The sequence below is a fragment of the Vigna unguiculata genome, chromosome 2, assembly GCF_004118075.2.
Source record: "Vigna unguiculata cultivar IT97K-499-35 chromosome 2, ASM411807v1, whole genome shotgun sequence".
Lineage (NCBI taxonomy): Eukaryota > Viridiplantae > Streptophyta > Magnoliopsida > Fabales > Fabaceae > Vigna > Vigna unguiculata.
Genome location: NC_040280.1, coordinates 26799285 through 26820805, shown reverse-complemented (window position 1 = coordinate 26820805; position 21521 = coordinate 26799285). Strand labels below are relative to the sequence as shown.

The window sequence follows — 21521 nt, the reverse complement described above, 5'->3', positions numbered from 1 at the left end:
TAGGAACTTATTCAAGTTGGTACACATTGACAATTATTGGATTCATTCCTTTAGTCCAGTGCTAGATTCAATACGTTCATGGTCTATTTGAGTGCTTCCTGATCAGTAAACAGCAAAGTATTGTGTGTCCAGTAAATCATTACACCTTTGAAGACTTCCCCTGTGAAATATTCTGCATAAAGCAAAAGAAACCTCTAGACTGAATAGTCTGAGTGGGTTATAACACATGTTTCCTCCATATCATATTTTGATTGGAGGATTCTACGTTATTGATTTGATGCACTCAATTGGGCACAAATTCCAATCGTTATAAGAGAAATGGACATGTGGAACTTTGTATTTCATCCATGTCCAAGCATTTAATTGTGCCAAAGTAAATATTTCCTCTGGATCCACTTTCCCTTGTTTAAACACAATCTTATTTCTATGATTCCAAATATTCCAAATAATTGATATCCATAAGCCCTTCCATATTTTATTTTCTTTGTTGTTTAAGGCCATTAAAGAAAATTGTTGGAAATGCATATTTAGTTGATTATGTTGCACTGAACTTATACCCACCCATTTATTACAAAGGTTCCAAACCATGTTTGCAATTTTACACGTTAAGAATAAATGGGTTGTATTTTCCTCCTCCAACCCGCATAGGACACATGATTTTTCTGCTAATTGTAACCCTCTTCTGCTCAAGTTTTCCTTTGTTGCTATTTTATTCAATATTGCCCTCCACGCAAAATATTGTGATGATGGAGCTACCTTTATACTCCAAAACATGTTGAACATATCAAAATTTTCCCCGATAATTGGAGTTTTCAATTTCAAATACGCAGATTTGACTGTGAATTTGTGTTCCTCATCTTTCCATACCCAAAGGTCCTCTCCTTCTCTTAGAATTTGTGTTTGATTTAACATTTGTTTAAAATCCTCTAATTGAGGCAATTCCCACTCAAACCAATCTCTTCTCCATTTCATCAACCATACCCAGCCATTGTTAGTCCATTCACCGAACTCCCTTAGTGTTTTCTCCTTACTAATAGAGTTCTCATATAATCTAGGGAATCTTATATAAAGAGGCAATGATCCCTTCCATGTATCTTCCCAAAACTTAATCCTAGATCCTGAACCTACTTTCCACTCCAAGTTTTGGTTAAACCATTTTCCTTCCTCTCCTTCACCACATACATCACATAAGTCCTTCCACCACCTTGATGTATAATGCTTTCTGGTATGTCTTCTTAGACCTCTCCAAGATCCATATTTTGATTCTAAAATATCCTTCCACAATCCATGTTCCTCTGTGCCTAGTCTCCACTTCCATTTGGCTAATAAAGCTTTATTAAACAAATGGATATCTTTTAATCCAATTCCTCCTTCATGCTTAGATTTACAAATATTTTTCCATCTTATCCAAGCAATCTTTCTACCCTCATGTCCCCAACCCCAGAGAAAATTTCTTTGAAGGTTCTTAATAATCTCACAAACACCTATTGGGGCTTTATAAAAAGAAAAATAGTAGAGGGGCAAGGCTGTTATGACTGATTTTATTAGACAAATTCGTCCCGCAAATGATAAATGTCTGCCTTTCCATGTGGACAATTTATTTTTAATTTTTGTAATCACTGGTTGCCAAAAAGATTGCTTTGTTGGGTTACCTCCTACAACCATACCCAAATATTTGAATGGTATTTGCATTGTATTACAATTTAAAACTTGTGAGTACCTCATTAAAGCATTTTTATCTACACCCAAGGCTCCAATTCTGCTTTTATGAAAATTGACTTTGAGTCCTGAAGCCATCTCAAAGCACCTAAGTATACTTTTAATGACTAAAATGTTCTGGCAGTTTGCTTCACATATAAACAAAGTATCATCTGCAAATTGTAAGAGATTGACCTTGACTTTGTTTTTCCCTACATTTATGCTTGTATACAAATTTTCTCTTACAGCTTGGTTAACCATTCCAGATAGACCCTGTGCCACTATTAAGAACAAAAAAGGTGCAATTGGGTCCCCTTGTCTTAACCCTCTTGTTGGATTGAATTGTTTGGTTGGGCTTCCATTTACTAGAACTGAGATCGTGGCAGATTCTAAACATTCCTTAATCCAACTTATCCATTGTCTACAAAATCCTAGCCTCTCCATCATGTAATAAAGAAACTCCCAACTTACGGAATCATATGCTTTTTCGTAGTCTATCTTGATTACCAACCCATATTTCTTTTTTCGTTTTATGTCTTCAACTGTCTCGTTAGCCACTAAGATGCTATCCATCAACCCTCTTCCAGATATAAAAGCAGACTGTGACCCATCAATTATCTTAGGCAAGACCTTTTTCACTCTATTAGATAGGATTTTGGATATTACCTTGTATATGCATCCTACAAGGGAAATAGGTCTGTATCCATCTAATGTGATCGGGTTTCCCAGTTTAGGCACTAGACTAATAAAAGATGCATTGCAGCCCTTAGATATGTTGCCAAATTTGTAGAAATGTTCAACTGCGTGTATGATATCTTTGCCAATGATGTCCCAAAATTTCTTGATGAAGCTAAAATTAAAATCATCTGGTCCTGGACTCTTAGAGCTTCCACACCCCCACACTGCCTTCTTAATTTCAATTGCATCAAAACACTTAGTCAACATATTATTATCCTCTACCGAAAGTTGTTGGAACTGAATATTATCCAACCTTACTCCAAGGTTTGGTTTTGCCATTAATCTTTTCCTATAAAACTCCTTCACAACTTCCTTAACAACATTCGGATCTTCATTCCACTTACCTTGGATTTCCAACCCTTTAATTTCGCTCTTAAGTGACCTCCATTTAATGGATGAATGGAAGAATTTAGAATTATTATCCCCCTGTTGGATCCATTTTACTCTAGATTTTTGTTGCATGATTGATTCATGTTTCAGATTTAGTAATTGAAGTTGACTAAGTAACTCTATGTGCTCCTTTTTCTTATCGTTGTCCAAATTACTATCATCATCCAATTTGTCTAGCTCTCCAATTTTTCCTATTATTTCCTTTTTCAATTTACTAGTATGTCCAAATATATCCCTATTCCAGATCTTTAAGTCATGTTTCATTCTTTTAAACTTTTCTTTTGCTGCCCTCATGTAATCTCCTTCAACTTTATAGTCACTCCATTTTTGTTTTACTAGTTCTCTAAACCCCCTTTCCGAGTTCCATACTTCTAGACATCTGAATGGTTTGGGACCCCAATCAATTAGTGAGTTCTTTATGACAATGGCACAATGGTCAGAAACTTGCCTATCTTGGATGTATTGTTTATAACCTGGCCAGTGTTCTAACCATTTATCGGAAACAAAGATTCTATCTATTCTACTCTTAGCATTTCCATTAGGTCTATACCAAGTATATTTCCTTCCAACAAATGGGATTTCTAGCATTTCAATTTTATCGATAAACTCATTGAAGCCTAAAATTTCCTTTTTATTAGCATGGCCTATACTCACACCTTTCCTCTCATCTGGCTTTCTTACTGCGTTAAAATCCCCCACCATACACCATGTTTTACATCCTTCGGTTTTTCTAATATTAATTATCTCCTCCCACATATTACATTTATCTTTTAGTGTACAAGCTGAGTACACATTCACTACCACTATTGGTATATCTTTTTCCTTATTCCTACCAATTAGGACCATAAATCCCTTACCAACTATATTTCTCTCACATACAAACACATTTTTATGCCATACGGTGAGTATCCCTCCAGCTCCTTCCATAGCTTCCTTATGTAACCATTCTACATTATTGTCATCCCATAATTTAAAGCATTTTTCTTTGTTTATATTTTTCATTTTAGTTTCTTGAATACATATCATACCAGCCCCTTCTTTCCTATTTAATTCATTAATATATCTCCATTTAGTTGCATTCCCCAAACCCCTTATATTTATTGTTATTATTTTCATTGATTTAAATTTGTATCCCCTCTATCCCTTTCCTTCTTTAATTCCTTGTCTCTTTTTTCTAATTCCTCTAGTTTTAACATAATATCTTCCTCCTTGCCATTTAATGTAACACCAATCTGTTTTCCAAGTTCCCACAACCTAATTACTTCTAAACTACCATTTTTCAACCAGAATAACCTATTGCAATTATTAATTTCACTATCAGATATGGAATTACTTATGGTATGAATAGCTGACCTGATCTTTCTTCTTTGTTCCGCATTGGTTGCCTCATTATTGTCAGTGACAGTTCTTTGCTCAGCCCTCCTGCTCGATTCTCCTACCCAGAAGCTCTTTCTTTCCGCAAAAGTCTTTGGATCCATTGCTGCCTGATTGATGAGTGTCATTGCATTTGAATTAGTTTGGGGTTCCTTCTTCTTTCTTTTCTCGTTCGTAGTTGCATTGGCTTCCCTTTCTTGTTGTTGGGAGTGTTGGCCTGTTTTTTCCGAGTCGTATACCATGTGTGTGGCTCGGTCATCACCTCGACTGATATTTACTTCGTTGCATTCCTCCCTTCCCTCTTTTTGGTGCCCTATTTTTAGATTGGAATTTTTATTACTGAGTATGGTGTTTGTGATTGGACTTGTAGGTGAGCGATGAGTAGATAATGTTTGGACCTTTAACTCCTGATTTGGGCCCAGTTGTGTTTCTTGCACTAATGACATATTAGTGGGCCAACATTGTGGACTCATCACAACACCAACAAATCGAGGGTCAGCTTTTTCCCCCAAATCTGACATTTTACCATCCGAAATGGTCTTCACGCTGCTTTCCACTTTCGTGATTGATTCAGTGCCTTGAGCAATGTGTTTCTGGTCATGGTGGAAACTTTCTTTTTTGGTGAAAGATTTTCCAACGTTTGACATGTTGTACACCTGGTGTCCGGTATCAGCTCCAACGTCTCTTTCTTCCCCGTTGGCGTGTTCTTCCGGCGACTCCACCGTTTGCTCCACAATTTGATGATCGGGCCATTGGACTTCAGATTCCAGGAGTTCTGAGCATTCTGATTGTGATGATAGGCATATTTGTGGGTACTTGGCAAAAGAATTTTCTGATGATGTGCAACCCCTTTTTTCGTAGCTAATATTTTGACTCATCATTCCAATTATCCTTCAATTATTTATTTTAATTTTTTTAGTGGTGTGATGTGATGATCTAAAGGTGATTGAAATGATGGGATAAAATTAAGTAAAAAAATTGGATTAAAATATCATTATCTTATAAAATATGCACTGGAACACTTCCAAAATATATATATATATATATATATATATATATATATATATATATATATATATATATATATATATATATATATATATAAAAGGTTCTTTATTATTTATAAAAGGACCTAGTAAACAGGTTGTGAATTGTGTTTGGTATTTAATCTATCAAATAGATTCATTTCATTTATATCTAGACCAAACCTAAGATTTTTTACCAAATTGAAAAAACTCGTTATCAATGTTTCCATTGCATATAATTAGTTGAATAATAAAACAATATGTCACATTTTCTTAGATTTACATAGCATCATTTAGGTTTAACTTTTAGAATAATCCTCTGTTCAAACATAAGATAAGTGGAGGGATAGTTGTTTAGAGGCGAGGGGAGTATTTGTTAGGAGGAGAAGAACAGTTTTTAGGAGAGGGAAAATTATATTTTTTCTAAATTTTTCCAATAATGGAAGGAAGGGGATAAGAAATTTTTTTCACAAAGATAACTTGTTCGTTTAAGTGTATTTTAGGACACGTTGTAATTCTTTAGCATACACATTCCAAAAGAAACATCTAGATAACATACATAAAGTATCAACATCTTACAAACTATTGCTTTTGAAAGCCTTTGGGTTGAGCATATATAAAATCGTGTTTGTTTAGATAACATTTATACGCCAATGATTTAGTTTAATGTTGGTTAAGTAAAAAAAATGGTACGATGAATACTTTTACGTGTTATATATAATATAATATGATTGTTTTGAATTAGTATTCGGTTTAAAATAATGAAATTTGATTATTTTAATAATAAAATACTTAATTATGAATATAAAATTTATAAACGAGTTCTATTATTTTAAAATATTTTATTTTTCTACAAATTAGTTTTCTGTAACCCTTTTTCTTTTATCTAGAAATTCTAACTGTGTGATCATCTGTTTGAAAATCGGAGACTGCATGTGTGATGTTCAAGATGAGATCTTCAAGTCTAACTGATCAATTTCTCCGTTTAAGTAGGTTGATTTTCAACCCTTCTTTCGGTTGAACTCTGTTCTTTTTTGCATGCGTCTCTCTTTGAGCTCACATTTGTCATTCCAGTACTCTTTTCGGTTCATGAGGGTATGATCTAATCGTTTCTATGGTAATTTTATGTATAGATAAAGTACTTTGTAACCAGTGACAGATCTTCAACAAATATTTCAGAGGTGCCAAAATCTTTATATAAATGTATAAAAAATATCGGGGATACCACGTAAATTAAATACATTTAAAATATATTAAATTTTTTTAAATAATTTAAATTATATATAAATTTATATAAATATAAAAATATTGGGAGCCCCAAGGCTCCCTTGTGTCACTAAAAAGGTCTGTCTCTGTCGATAACTTAGAAAATGTTTTGGCGTTGTTAGAGTCGGTTGAAGAATTTTACCAAGTAAGACAAGCTAGCCTTAAACTTATGTATAAATGAGTGTTTCAGATTTGTGCATGTGCTTGGATTGATAATTATGATTTTGGTTGGTTAATCTGGTTGATTTAGATTTATAATTCTCGTTGTATGTGGTTGTTTGATCTTGTGGTATTTGGGAATAAATTGAATCTGAGACATTGGTCAAATTGATACCAATATTTATGTTTTAAAAATTGTTAAGGATCAATATCTAAACAAGGAGTACCAATTTAAATTATGAAACAGGTCCAGATCACTTTAAAACCAAAAACTGTATATGTTGTTTTCTGATATGGCGTTGAGCGACATTCTCTACCGTTGAGCACCACATTTTTGCAAATTGATCAGCGTTGAGTGGCATACAGGTGGCGCTAAGCGCTAGTGTTCATAACAGGTCTGAAAGTGATATAACTCAAAGGCGTTGAGCACCAGACTTTAGCGCTGAGCGCCAGTTTTTACAAGGCAAATGATGTTGAGCGTCAAATGCCTTGTTTTGCTTATTTCTACTGTTTGGTTGTTTGCTTTCTTTAATTGTTGTGTAATTGTGAAAATAAAGTATATGATTGATTTATATTATGAAACAAAGGAATGTGGTGAACTGTTGTAAGGTATTTCCCAGAGAGGAAACCCATTGATGATGTGTATTCACTAGGATGTACCTTGAGGTTAGGATTGTTCCATTTTGTAAAGCTATCTTAAACTCTACTAGCTATTCATACTCATATAGAGGAGAATGGTTAGGTGGTGAGAGTAGCACAAGGTATTTTCATAAAGGTGGTTCGATTATTTTTATGATTGTAATGGATTAACCTTGTGTGTGCTAGCTCGATAGAGAAACTTGTATCTCCACAAGTGCTCAAGTTCACAGGTCTAACTCAAATGCAAGTATCCGGATAATATCAAATTTAGAAGAGTTTGCTTGATAATATGGCATGTTGAGTGATTGTGTTTTATATGCTACATGAAGCTTATATATATGTGAAAATGTTAAAGACGTATATGTATTATTTATTCAGCTAACTTACCTTGTATGTTTTCTTGTTTGTCTTGTGTTATGTTTTTTTTTCTTTTGTTACAATCACCAATGTAAGGTGTGAGTAGAAGATGATGCATGCATTGATGTATTAGTGGATGTTGAAGAGCCTTCAGTGTGAGGCTTGTGATAGTTGGTTAAGATATATTTAGACTTTTGGCATAAACACCTAATGATTAAAACTTTAAGTTTCTTCTTATATTTATATAGTTATAATTCTTTTTGATAACTGTATAGTCTATTCCATTAATGTGTGAATTTTATTTGTCTTCTTTATTTAATAGTTTCACTATTAAACAATATTTTACATACTAAAAATTATTTATAATATAAAAATGCATTAATATATATATATATATATATATTTAATAGTATATATATGAACTAATTGGAACCAATGAAATATTAGAGTAAATATAATTAAAATTAAGTTAAATGATATATTTTTTAGTTTCAAATTCAGTACGCCTAATACAAATTAATTAAATATAAATATATCGTAAAAATAATAAATATTTAATCTTATTATTAAAATAAAAATTATTTTATCAGGTAAATATTATTCTACGAGTAAATATTTTATATCACACGTACTTACAGCTAAACAATAATGGTTTATTATCTAACCTGCAGTATTACGGTTTCATTGATTAAGTTATAAAACATATTCATAAATATTTTTTAAATTTTCAATATTTTGAGAATTATTGATAATGTTGTTGGTAATGGGTAAGCCTTAAAATGCACAAAAATTATTGATTTTGTTTTTTTATTATTGAAGGTTTTAAATTTTCAAATTACTTACTTTAATAGCTCTTTTTTATCGATAAATATAAATTTTATCATTTATTATATTGATTTTTGTTAGCATGAGAATTTAAAGCAAACCTTTTTCTTTTTTTTATTCATCAACTTTTATCATGAAATCAAATTTATTCCTTCATTTCACATAATAACCTAAATTAATCTAATCATGATAAGGCTGAGTTGTTTAACTAAAAAACAATTTTAACCAAAACCAATTAATTTTAAATGGATTGAATTGAAAATTAATATAAATGAGCAAAAATACCTTAAAGTAATACATCTATTGAGGTAATGCATTACTTTTATTATATAAATGATACATTCATTATTGTAATTAATTTATGTGAAAAATATTAAATTGGAGTTATGAAAAAAATAAGTAATAAAGTGTTCGTAATTATTGTAAAATTATTTAGGATATGCTATATTTATTAGCCACGAAAAGTGTGCATGTATTGGGATGAATCTTGGTGGGTCCTAATTGTGGTCCACCTCATTTTTTCTAGACTCTTCTAATTTAGCTTGATAAGGATGAATGTTGCAAGGGATAAGAAATAATGTTAGGTAAATATTTAGAATAATACCTTAAATATATAAATAAAATTAATATAAAATTATTACTGCCTATTCAAGATCTTATTGACTTCAATATTTTAAATTGAACATTAATTTAATTATTAAATGTTTATTATTTATTTATTTATTTATTTATTTTAGCTATTTAAATGTTAAATAACTAATGCCCTTTAAAGAGAGGTAAAATATTTTCATTTCATGTCTTTATTATATTTTAATTTTTAAATTATAAAGACAAGGGTGCATATTTTGTAGTAAAAACCAAATTTTAAGTAATGAAAATAAGTTGAACGATACATGTTTGGTAAATTTTTTCCCTAAACATTTTAAAATAATAAAAAAATGCTTTCTTATAAATTTAAATTAATTAATGTATAAGTTAAAAATTAAAATTTTTAAAAAAATTATATATATTTTTAACAAACTAACTTATGTATAAATTAACTTTAATTTATGAAAAACTTATTTATTTATTGATTTTCTTTGAAATTCTAGGAAAAAACTCATTTCAAATAAAATTTTATTTAGACAGACCTAAGTTATTTTAAAAAATTACACACACACACACACACACATATATATATATATATATATATATTAACAAACTAGCTTATGTTTAAATTAATTTTAATTTATGAAAAAAATATTTATTTATTGATTTTCTTTGAAATTCTAGGGAAAAAAATCCACTTCGAATAAAACTTTATTTAGACTAGACCACATTTATTTTCAAAATTTTGAAGTTTGAGTTTGGCGTTACTTATTTTTTTAGGTTTGACTTAACTTAATTGTAACTCTCACTTCTTCAGTTAGCCAAGTTAAAGGTCTAATATTTTAAATTAAAACTTTTATATAGGGTACTTATTCTAACTGGCTCTTAAGACAATAGAATTTTATGCAAACTACAATTTATAAAAATTAAATCTTTACAAAATTAAAAGCACAAAAAAAAAGGAAAACTAGATTTTATAGGAGACAGTGTAACATTTTTATCTAATATAATTTAAAAATATATATAATCCAACATTTACCGTAATTTATTTAAAATCTATTTTGTAGTGAAACTTTGAAATAGAGCATATAGCTTTAGTCTTAAGTAAATTTAACTCTTTATATAAATTAACATTCTTAAACATTTAAAAAAGAAAACAAAAAACCACATCTAATTTATTGGTTTGAGTCCTCATGTCAATCAACACATTTAATATACATTTAACTATGACAATAAATATGCGTTTTTTTAACGCATATTAATAATTTGAAATACCAAATGAATATTCATAAAAGAATACTAATTATATTTGTATTTATTTAAATAAACCAAGTTGTTTAATTTAAAAGATATTTTATATTTCATTTTAGGACAATTCTATTTGCACCACTTTTCTCTCACCACACCCCCTGATTTTTTTTTTCACAGTGTTATTTAATAGGTACCTCTAACCCTTCACTTTGCATCCCTCACTCATCTCTTTCTCTCTTCTTCCACCTTCTTCACTCACACAAAAAACCAGAAAAGGTTTGTCCTTTTCTGGTTTCTCCCTCTCTGTTGCCCTAGTTTTGCAGCACCACCTTATACCCTATTCATCGGTTAGTTTCAATCTTTTAATATATTTTTTCTTCAATTTCATAGATTAGCCTATAAGTTAGATTATAAATTATGTTACAAACTATTTTCTGAAAACTATTTTTTGGAACTCACTTTTTAAAAACATGTTTTCATATATATCAAAGGTGACAATATCTTAGACACTTTTGAAATTCAATTTCTGAAAGCATTAATATTTTGACACTCTCGAAAGTTAAATCTTCAAGTGTGGTTATATCTTTCACTTTTGCTTAATTGTGTGGTTGTTCCTATGGTGTTCACCATTTCTTTTCTTTATTTTTTTAAATCGTGCAAATAGATGAATGTAATTGTATTATTTTATGTTAATTTTATCATTCAAGCAAAATTGAACTTGCCTGAACTCTCATGCGTCTAATCGTATTTGGATGAAGATTGGTAATTATTTATATAAAATAATGAAGAAAACACAAAAATAATCTATTTTATAGTTTAAGATTTTTCAATTTTTCCGTGACTACATATAAAATGCATCAAATTAGAGTACAAGAATGTGATCGAGAAATTCTATTATTTTCAGACCCGATTCCTTTGATTTTTATTATGGCTGTTGATGGTTTCGGGTTGAATTTTGAGGAAAATGAATTTACAATGTTTTTTTAGATTGTTTTAGTTCTTGCAAAACTCTAAAATTATTCGACTCAAATGAATTGGGTTAACCGTCATGTAAATGTGCAAAAAGAATTTGTAAAAAACAAAAAATATCAAGACAATTTGAAATAATATTGTTATGAAAAGGGGCAAACAACATACTTTCATATGATTAACTGTAAATCATAAATTCAAAATGGAAACGAATTATTTTAGTTTGATTGATTTAGTTCGAGTTAAATTTAATACAATTAAAATCTAAATCCAATTGATTGATTTTGTTTAAATTCTCATATCGATCATATTTATTCAAATCTAGTAACACCTATGTTTTATTAAGCTCTTGGATTTAATATGGATCTTTGTTCAGAGTGATTCTTTTACTTTAAAAACAAATGAATGAGAAACCCTAATATTTATTATTTAATCTTAGTTGTAATTATTTTTATACAAAATGAATATTTTAAAGTGAAATTTCTCAAGTCCAAAGCAGTTGAATTGAAGTAATATTTACATAAATTTGTATTTGTCTTTGTCTCATCTCAACATGTATTTGTATTTATTTAATCTTTGTCTTTGTATTTTAATGTCTGCATCTTATTAGACCAATTTTGTTGTTGTTTTTTTTTTCTATAGATATTCTTTTCAAACATAATCTTGTTCAACATACTGCTGCACTAAATACACATATTTTTACTTATAACTATTGTAATATTTGTTCACTGTAATGAAGGATTATTCCCTTTTGCTAAATAAATCTAGCAATAGATTTTTTTATTTATTTATAACTAATGTAATATTTGTTCACTGTTGTAATGAAGGATTATCACTGTAATAAATTCTTGAAAATGATTAAAGTGACTCTTTAGAAATAGTTCGATTGATTGTTTCATTAAATGTTTTTTTTTTCAGGCGAACTGAGATGTACAGACACATACATTCCCCGTAGCAAATTTGTTCGTGAAGAGTCATTATTCTGGAAAAGTTGCATCTTTTCAGAAATGGGTGCATAAACAGCGTCAACGAAACCACTCTAGGTTACCCTTCACTCGAAACCCTTTAATTCTAAGCATGGCATAATGAAGCAACGTAAAAACTTATCTGAAACTTGATCATTCTCAGGTTTTCATATTTAACCACGCAGACATGGAAAAGCAGAACCCTTTTGGTGACACCCTCACTGTAATGATGAATCCGATGAAGAAGAACGTGCAGGGTGAAAGCACCATGAAAACCCCTTGGCAAGTGTTGGATGAACTGCGTGGTGAAAGTAGTGATGACGGTGAAAATGACGTTGGTGGAGGGAGTGGTAATCACAGAAGAGGGAAGAATGGTGTTGGTGGTGGAAGTGGTGGTGAGAATGGTAATGGTGGTGATGTTAGTGGTGGTGGTGGGGTTCCTCCGGTGGCTGTGGTGGAGAGTGGTGGTGTGAGGGAGGGAGTGATGGGGAAAAAGAGAAAGACTTCGGTAGTGAGGGATCCTCCCACTGGGAAACCTACTTGTGCTCTTTGTCTCAAAGAGTTTCCGACATGGAAGGGTGCGTTTGGTCACATGAGGGCACACCCTGATCGTGATTATCGTGGTTTCTTCAAACCTCCTGTGTTTGGATCCACATCCTCAACCCAACACCATCATCCCCTGAAGAAGGGTAACACATCAGAGAGTAAGAAAATAAGTTTTTTTTTTTTTATGAGACTCCAACAACAATGTTTGAATGATTTTGATGTGGTTCTTAAATGGCAGGTGGTGATGGTGAAAGCAAGAGTACTGGTGGAGAGAAAGGGTCAGCATCGGTGCCTATTCAAATGTTGATGTTTGATCTGAATGAACCACCAAGTGCAGTGGAGAATAATGCTGGTGGGGCTGTTACAGAAAAGAGTGCTGAGAATGGAAAGATTTTTGGATTTGACTTGAATGCTGAGGGAAATGTTTTTGGGTTTGACTTGAACGAGATGCCCTTGGCTGAAGAATGATGGATCAAGATCGATAGTTATCTATGTAATACCTAAAAAACGTTGGGCTATTTCAATAAAATGCTGCTGGTTAGTATTCTTGTTTCAGTTGTAGTTGTTTTCGTAGGGTTTTGAGAAAAGAAAATTATGCCCTAATTACAAGTTTGGGATACATGTAGTTGAATGCTGTTGGTTCAGCTTCATATACCATGCAACCGGATATGTTATACATGTATACAAAATAATATAGTACCCTTTTGTTGAAATGTTATGTTTTAGAAAGAAAATAGAGTTTGCTGTTTCTTTTTTTTGGATATATTGATGAAATACTCCAACCCAAATGAACAATCCAAATACATCTTGTCCAAACCCAGTTGTACATAAGATGATCATATAGAGAGTACAAAGATTATAGACATCAAACCGGTTAGGTTGCCTCTTCCAACACACCCTTCTGCAATTGCGTGATGAGATGAATTTGAGCACACATTCTCCTCTCTTCCACTATTTTACTATGTTACGTTCTGACCGTAATTATGTGTATGAACAAATAAAAGTGCGGTTTTTTAATTAGAAATTGATATTTTGACACAAATTAAGTTGACATCTTTTGACAAACGTCTAGGTGGCTACTAAGTGGCCGAAAATTATTACTTTTTTATTTTGATTCCACGGTGGCAATAGAAAGGGAGAAGGCCTTTCTTATTGGTGCAAACACACTGCTCCGTACTTTCTCCAAGTTAGGTTTTCTTGTCATTGTGTTTATGATGTTCCATACAAATATCAACATGCATACAATATGGATACAAATACAGAAAAATTATTAAATTTAAAAAAAAATATATAAGACGCAAAACATAATATATATATATATATATATATATATATATATTAATTAGTTTTAAACTATTACCCAACACATTATTGATATTAGTTTCACGTTATCAACTAACATAATAATCTTAATAATATATCTATGTAATATTCAAAAAGAAAAAAAGTGATTATATAAGATTTTTTACTTTTATAATCATAATATAGAAACTTATTTAATAAATTTATAAATTTATGGGTATTTTAGAAAATTATTTAATTCATAGTTATTAATATTGTCTTGAGTCATATTTTTTAAATTGAACACTTTATCCATATACGTCATATATATCACTTATGTATCCAAAATAAATAAATAAATATATATATATATATATATATATATATATATATATATATATGACACTAAACACTTTTTTATGATATGTGTCCGAACTTTATAAATTTGTTTTTTTAAAAAAAAAATATGTATACATATATATATAATAAGTAACTACTACCGTTATTCCAAATCTTTATACACACGTAATTACAAAATTATTCAAATACAAAAGATTACAAGATTATTCAAATACGTAATATCCTTGTACACACGTAATTACAAAATTATTCAAATACATAATATATCTTAAAATTTGTACTAATACAACAAAAAGTCTAAGAAATTGTATTCTGCATAATAAAAACAAAAGTGCCACAAACTACATCGGTTAGTGCAATCCGACACTGTCAACTCTACCTCCGACTGTTAGGTTACCGGTCCTCTTTCCCCTACCTTCAACCTATGAAACCCGTTATGACCTATTCTCACTGTAGCCTATCTATTCCCTAGCAGCTAAGTCCTGATGAGGTTCTGGAAGATTTTCATGTCTGCAAGGCCAGAATCTCATTTCTGATAAAATAGATTTTAAGAGCTGAGGATATATTTTCTTTTATTATTGCTATGTAGGAAGATATTTAATGCATATAAGTGCCCGCCGTCACATCTATCAAACTGAGTAAATTAATATGCATATTAATTACCCAATCCTAATAAGAAACAATAGTGTTCTTGTGATGTACAGACAAGAATAGCACTTTAGTATCTTCATGTCTAAAATGCTAGTGTTGTCCTCAGATTTGCTACAACCACGTCAAAACATAAGGCTGGTTAGGGTTACTATATCTGACAACTTATCTTCTATATTAGTTTCCGGTCCGATCTTATTTAACTCTGTTTGGTAGCATCGTTAGAAATGATTATTGTATTTTTTAAAGTATTATCCGTTTTAGAACATGAAATTATGTTACAGTTTTATTTTTAAGAGACATTTTAAAAAATAAAAAAAGTATTTAAAATATGTTTTACTTCGATTCTTAAATAATGTGGGACTATTAGACATACAAATTAGTTTTCATCTTATATTCTTTTCGGGGATTGATTTAGACTTTTTCTTCATAAAACTTGAGCATGTGTAAATGTTGTCCTTACTCCCTAATCATGTTTGACTCTATTTGTATTTGATTCAGTGCTTCTTTGGATTATTGCTTATCTTTTTTTGGAGGCCAAATATTTATGTGTAATAGATGTCTCATGAGGTCGTATCGTAAAAATACTTATGTATTTATTTGAAGGTTTTCACTGCATTCAAGCTTGGTCATAAGCTTCAATATTATGTTTTGTTTTTGCTGATTTTTTAATGTGATTAATATTGGCTATTATTTTTGTTGTTTTGTAGACTGAAAATTTTCTACTATTCTCCATTTTTATAAATGATCAAAATATATTTTTAAATTCTTTCTCCATTTCTATGTCTAAAGCTTCTTCATTGCTTTTTTGACATAATTACTCGGTTTGTGGAGGTCGTAGCATTCAAGTTATAAGATAATAATATAGAGTATATTAGTTGTAATTTTTAAAAGTTCAAATGTGCACGGTAATCAAAAGTGGTATTGGATTAGACTCATGATATGGTTTCAATTTTACTTTTTTAAATTAATTAAATGTATTTTAAAAACTAAGTACCAAATATAAATTCATTTGACAAATGGAATGACAACTTTTGTTTATTTAGGTTATAAGTTAATATGCATGTACAATGATCATGTAGTAATTTTTAGAAATTCAAATGTATTAGAATGTTGGCATGATTTCAATTGTTTTTCTTTTTTCACAAGATTAAATTAATTGTAGAGTATTTTAAAAATTAAAAAAATTATAGGGTACAAGAAGAAAAACAGGAAAAGAGTGTTCTATGTTTTTTTTCTTCCAACCTTTCTCTCCATCTTTTCAAGTATTGTTCTATTTCTTTTTTTTATCAGCAATTGTTAGTTATTAATTTTTGTTAGTGGGAGAAGTTGAACTCACAACTTCTCTCACCCTTCCTTCTAAAATCCACTAAACTAATCTTATTTCTCCATTTTGTTCTTATTATATCCTTTTTTTGTTACGTATAAGTGTGGAGATGTTTATAAGTTGTGTATTATATATGTATTGTTTTCATGATTTTGCTGTGTTGGCTGATGAATTTTTTTGTTTATTGTTACTATTTTGTTTCTTTGTTTTTGTTCTGATATTTTCCCTTTCTTGTAATGAAGTTTGAATCTTTTTATTTTATGGGTTCTCTCCGATTATTTTGTAACTTGTGGTATTATTTTTGGTCCTTCAAATTTAAGTAAAAATTGGAATTAATTCATATTTAAAACTTTTAACCAATTTAGTCATTCATCTTTAAAAATGCATGAATTTCTTTTAACTAAATTTGATTAAGTTTATTTGACGTTTCAAGTGCATTTCATGATAGTATTTGAATTGTTTACACCCTTTCACATATTTTGCTTCAATGTTAACTCAACTATTATCATAAAATGCTTTTAAAATGTCAAATAAACTTTAAAAAAATTAGTAAGAAGAACTAAATTCATGCATTTCTAAATATGAAGGACAAAATTGGTATAAAGTTTCGAAGATTGACTAATTCTATAATTCATTGAAATTTGAGGGACAAAAAATATATTTAACCCTATATTATATTATGCATCACTCATTGAATATTATGTCAATTTTATAATTTAACACACATTCATATTCAAAATATTATTAATATATTTAAGTTATTATAAAGTTTAATTTTTGTGAATGATAAGACTTTAATTTATTATTGCAAAAAGGTGGACTAAGATATAAAATTTATAATTTTATATTTGTACTTTAAAAATAAAAATAGTATACGTGTATTAGAATTATAAACCGGGCATTTATTAAAAATAATAGTTTTTTCGGAACTTTTCATCTTTCTTTAATGTTGAAATTAATACCTTATTCAATAAAAAAGATAATAACTTTTCATATTCTTTTATCTTCTTCTAAAATTTCTATTTTTGCTTCTCCTAAACTTGTTTTCTTCTCCTTTCTTAGGAAACTTCTGCTTTTGTTCAACTCTTTTCTTTCCCCTTCCTGCAAAACACTCCAAGTTCTATAAACCGAAACTCCCATAAATACACGACAAAGATATATTTTTTTTCTTATGTTTTTATATTTTGTTTATCTTTTTTATTAAAATAAACTCACATATATTTTATTATTATTATTATTATTATTGATATTAATATTATTATTTATATATATTGTTATTGATTTAAGTTTATATATATATATATATATATATATATATATATATATATATATATATATATATATATATATATACACACACGCTTGTGTTAAAAAATTTTACCATCAATTTCGTTTTTTTTATTTATTTTATAAGAAATTCATGATGATTGTGAATAACTTTAAAGATTAAAATATTTATTTCTACTATCAATTCGCATTCTCTTCTTTAATTTACAATATATTTTCATTACTATTATTAATATTATAATTTTATTTAATAATTATACTTTTTTTTTCAATTACTAATATTAATTTTACTATTATTATTTGTTATTATAATTATGATCAATTGTTCCTGTTCTTTTTACAGTTGTTATTATAATTATTAATAACTAATTCTTATATCATAAATTTACGAACAATTCCAACAACAAAAAAGTTCAAACATTTCATTTAATATAACATTTAATTAAAAATTCTAATTCAAAATTTTAAGCACTAAATATAAAATAATTATATTTATAACACTTAAATATAACTATATCAACAAATTATTTATTTAAATATAATAATCTTATTATTATTATTTAATTAACCAATAATCAATAACAACACCATATTACCGATTTATTCTAAATACTGGTTCAAGTTTTTATATCTATGTTAATAAATTTTAAAAACATTAACTTCAGTTTGCATTTATTTTATATGAGATTGAGAAAATCTTTAAAGGATTAAAACATTTATTTTTATAATCAATAATTATATGATTTGTTTCTAAAAATGTTTCTTGACCAATTAATTTCATCAATTGTTTTTAATTTTCTATAATAATGGATGAATTGTTTTTTATTCATATACTTTGAAATCTTCTAAATTTATATAGTTATAATTAATAATTATATGATTAATTTCTAAAATTGTTTATCAATGAGTTGATTTTTTAATTATTTTTAATTTATTTATTTTGAATGAAGGTTTTTGATTGGTAATGGATAATATTATTATAATTACTATTATTTTTGTTATTATTGATGCTATGATTTCATATCGCCAATTCATTTTAAATATTAATTTAAATTTTTATGTTAATACTTAATAAATCTTAATATCAACTTTTGTTTTATATTTATTTTATATAAGATATAATACAGCATGTACTTACATTTTATTTTAACAATTAATCTGGAAATATTTATTTTATTTTAATATTAAATATAACTCAAAATTTTAATTATAAATTTTAATCATATACAACAATATTATTTTTACTACACGTCCGATTTGCAATATATGGCTGAAGGACATCATGTATTCCATATAAGTATATTGCATTAATAAATGTCATTTGCGTTAATGTGTGTTTCAAATGTATTAATGTGTGTTTATCGTGTTTGTCCATCTTCAAATTGATTTGAAGCATCGGTTCAACTTATTAGTCTTCATACTATGATTTGTTTATCGTGTTTCTTCATATTTTTTCTACGTATTACTTCATCTATAAGTAATTAATAAATAATAAATAACTTTACAGAAGAAATTCTACCACTTTTACAATAAAATTACAAAGTAATTAATATTTTAAAGTTGTTAGTTACACGCTTCAGAATAAGTGACCCTAGTTCTTACTGGGCTAACGTAATGAATTATTCATAAGTCCAATCCCTTCCAAATAAAGGAACAAAAAAACTAAATTTGAAAAAATGCGGTGAACGTGGATCGAACACGTGACCTTCAGATCTTCAGTCTGACGCTCTCCCAACTGAGCTATCCCCGCAGATCAATTGCAACATCATTACGTTTATAAATATACGAAATAATATTATATTAGCATAGGTATATTTTATTAACCAAGTTTACACATGCTATCCCTTTCTCAATATTGAATTCAGAAGTACCATTAATTACTTTAACTGTAATTAACTTTTTTTTTTTTAGTATTTTTGGTTTTCATAAATTGAAAAGGATATTTATGTTTATAGATAAGAGTATCTTTATAATAATAAGATTAAAATAAAATTTACTGACACATAACATAATATATAAACTTAATTATTTAAATATAATAATTATGAAAAAAACGTAGAGTTTAATACTAGTTATATCATTTAATGCTATTATGTCACTAGTGTTATTATTTCAAGCTATTATGTAATAAATTTTATTATTTAATGCTACAATCAACTTAAATATTTTTGTTTAATGTATTTGTAAATGTAATTACATTATTTAAATATTATACTTACCTTTTAAATTTTAGGACTCTAAACTTGTGTATCTATTTTTATTATTATTTTATTTTGTATTTTTACAAATAGTTTTTATTATGTACCCACTTGTATTGTGATTTTAAATTCACATTCCTAAAAATTAAATTCCTACGGTACTCTTTCTTCACTCCATTATATCAAAATCTGTCTAGTTAATTTTAGTACTAATATTTAATAACTTTACAATACTATTTTTTTTTTCATGCATCCACTTTTAAATTTTCATTTAATTTTTTTTTCAATTTATTTTGTGCTGTGTATTTCATGTACTTATACGTCACATCATATTAAATTTTTTTCCTATATAACTACTTTTTATTTTTTATGAGTACTAGAACAGAGATAAGTTTTGGATTCAATATTATAAATATTGTATAATCCGAACTTAGTATTTAAAATTCATATCCATCCGTTTAACTTAACCCCAATAAGATATAAAAATAAGCTTAACTGAATTAAACAGAATTATAATTTTGATCAGTTTTAAATTTTTTTAGTTTTCAAGTTTTTCCTCCTTTTGGTCTTCGTGGATGTGGTATTGGAGTTGACACATGTATGATTTGATTAGAAAAATAATGAACCTGTGTTAGTTTAAGTCGTTGATTAAAGGTTGTTATCCTTAACTTATTATTTTTTTCATAAAAATAGATTTCTTATAAATAAAACGATTACAAGAGATTAACATTTAAATATATTTTATATTAATTATCTCGTACTAAAGAATACCACTCAAATAATATGTTTCAATAACGAGGAATTTTTTAATTATTTTTCAATGATTTTTAGATTATCTATATATTTATTGTGTATGTCAACGTTTTCAATGAATGATATATTCTTTCATTGATTTATTGTATTTAAATGTTTGTGATAAGTTGGTTATGATATGATGTAAAAACTAGTAGTCATTAGAAAAAAAATACATCTAAGTTAGTAACGTGAGTATAAAGTCGGTGGATTTTTATGAGATACCTATAAAGCAAATCATATTTCAAATAAAAAAAAAACTACAATATATGGACTATTGATAAATAAAAACTTTAAAATTAATTAGCGAACACATATAACGTCTATAACGTCTATGTGCACATTTTCCTAATTTTAATAAAAAATTAAATTAAAATGAATAAAAATATATAATTAATTATTAAAGTATTTTTTAAATGTAAATTTAAAAAACAAATATATATAAAAGAATTTAAACATAACGATTAAAGATAAAAAATATTTTAAAATAATATAAAATTTAAAAATAATAATTAAAGATAAAATAAAAATATTAAGACAAAAAAAATCTCTTTATATATTATATTATTATAGATTAATGTTTTCAAGAAACTTTAATCTATATTCCTATAAATAATATATAAATAACAAAAACCGGTAAAATATATTCATAATCAATTTTTGTATCAACAAATTAATTAATAACCGACAATCTTTTAATCAACATTGTGATGCACTTTATTCCGTAAAGTATATTTTCTCCTTTTAAAGGAACTATGTCCTTTCTTTTGATTTTGATTTCTCCCGAAAAATGTATTAAGAAAAGAAAAAAGTGAGTCGAATAATAACCATATATATG

The 21521-nt window shown here is 28.0% G+C and overlaps 1 protein-coding gene and 1 non-coding gene across 2 annotated transcripts; one reads left to right on the top strand and one right to left on the bottom strand.

The window, feature by feature from the left end:
• The first annotated feature begins 10542 nt into the window (after positions 1–10542).
• On the top strand, positions 10543–13334 carry LOC114166823. Its single transcript, XM_028051669.1, has 4 exons — positions 10543–10657; positions 12198–12322; positions 12408–12948; positions 13029–13334. Exons 3-4 carry the CDS (start codon positions 12432–12434, stop codon positions 13256–13258), a joined length of 747 nt encoding a protein of 248 aa, XP_027907470.1. The 5' UTR covers positions 10543–10657; positions 12198–12322; positions 12408–12431; the 3' UTR covers positions 13259–13334.
• Positions 13335–19370: 6036 nt separating this feature from the next.
• TRNAF-GAA lies at positions 19371–19443 on the bottom strand. Its single transcript has one exon. It is a non-coding gene; the product is annotated as a tRNA-Phe (tRNA).
• Between the last annotated feature and the right edge of the window lie 2078 nt (positions 19444–21521).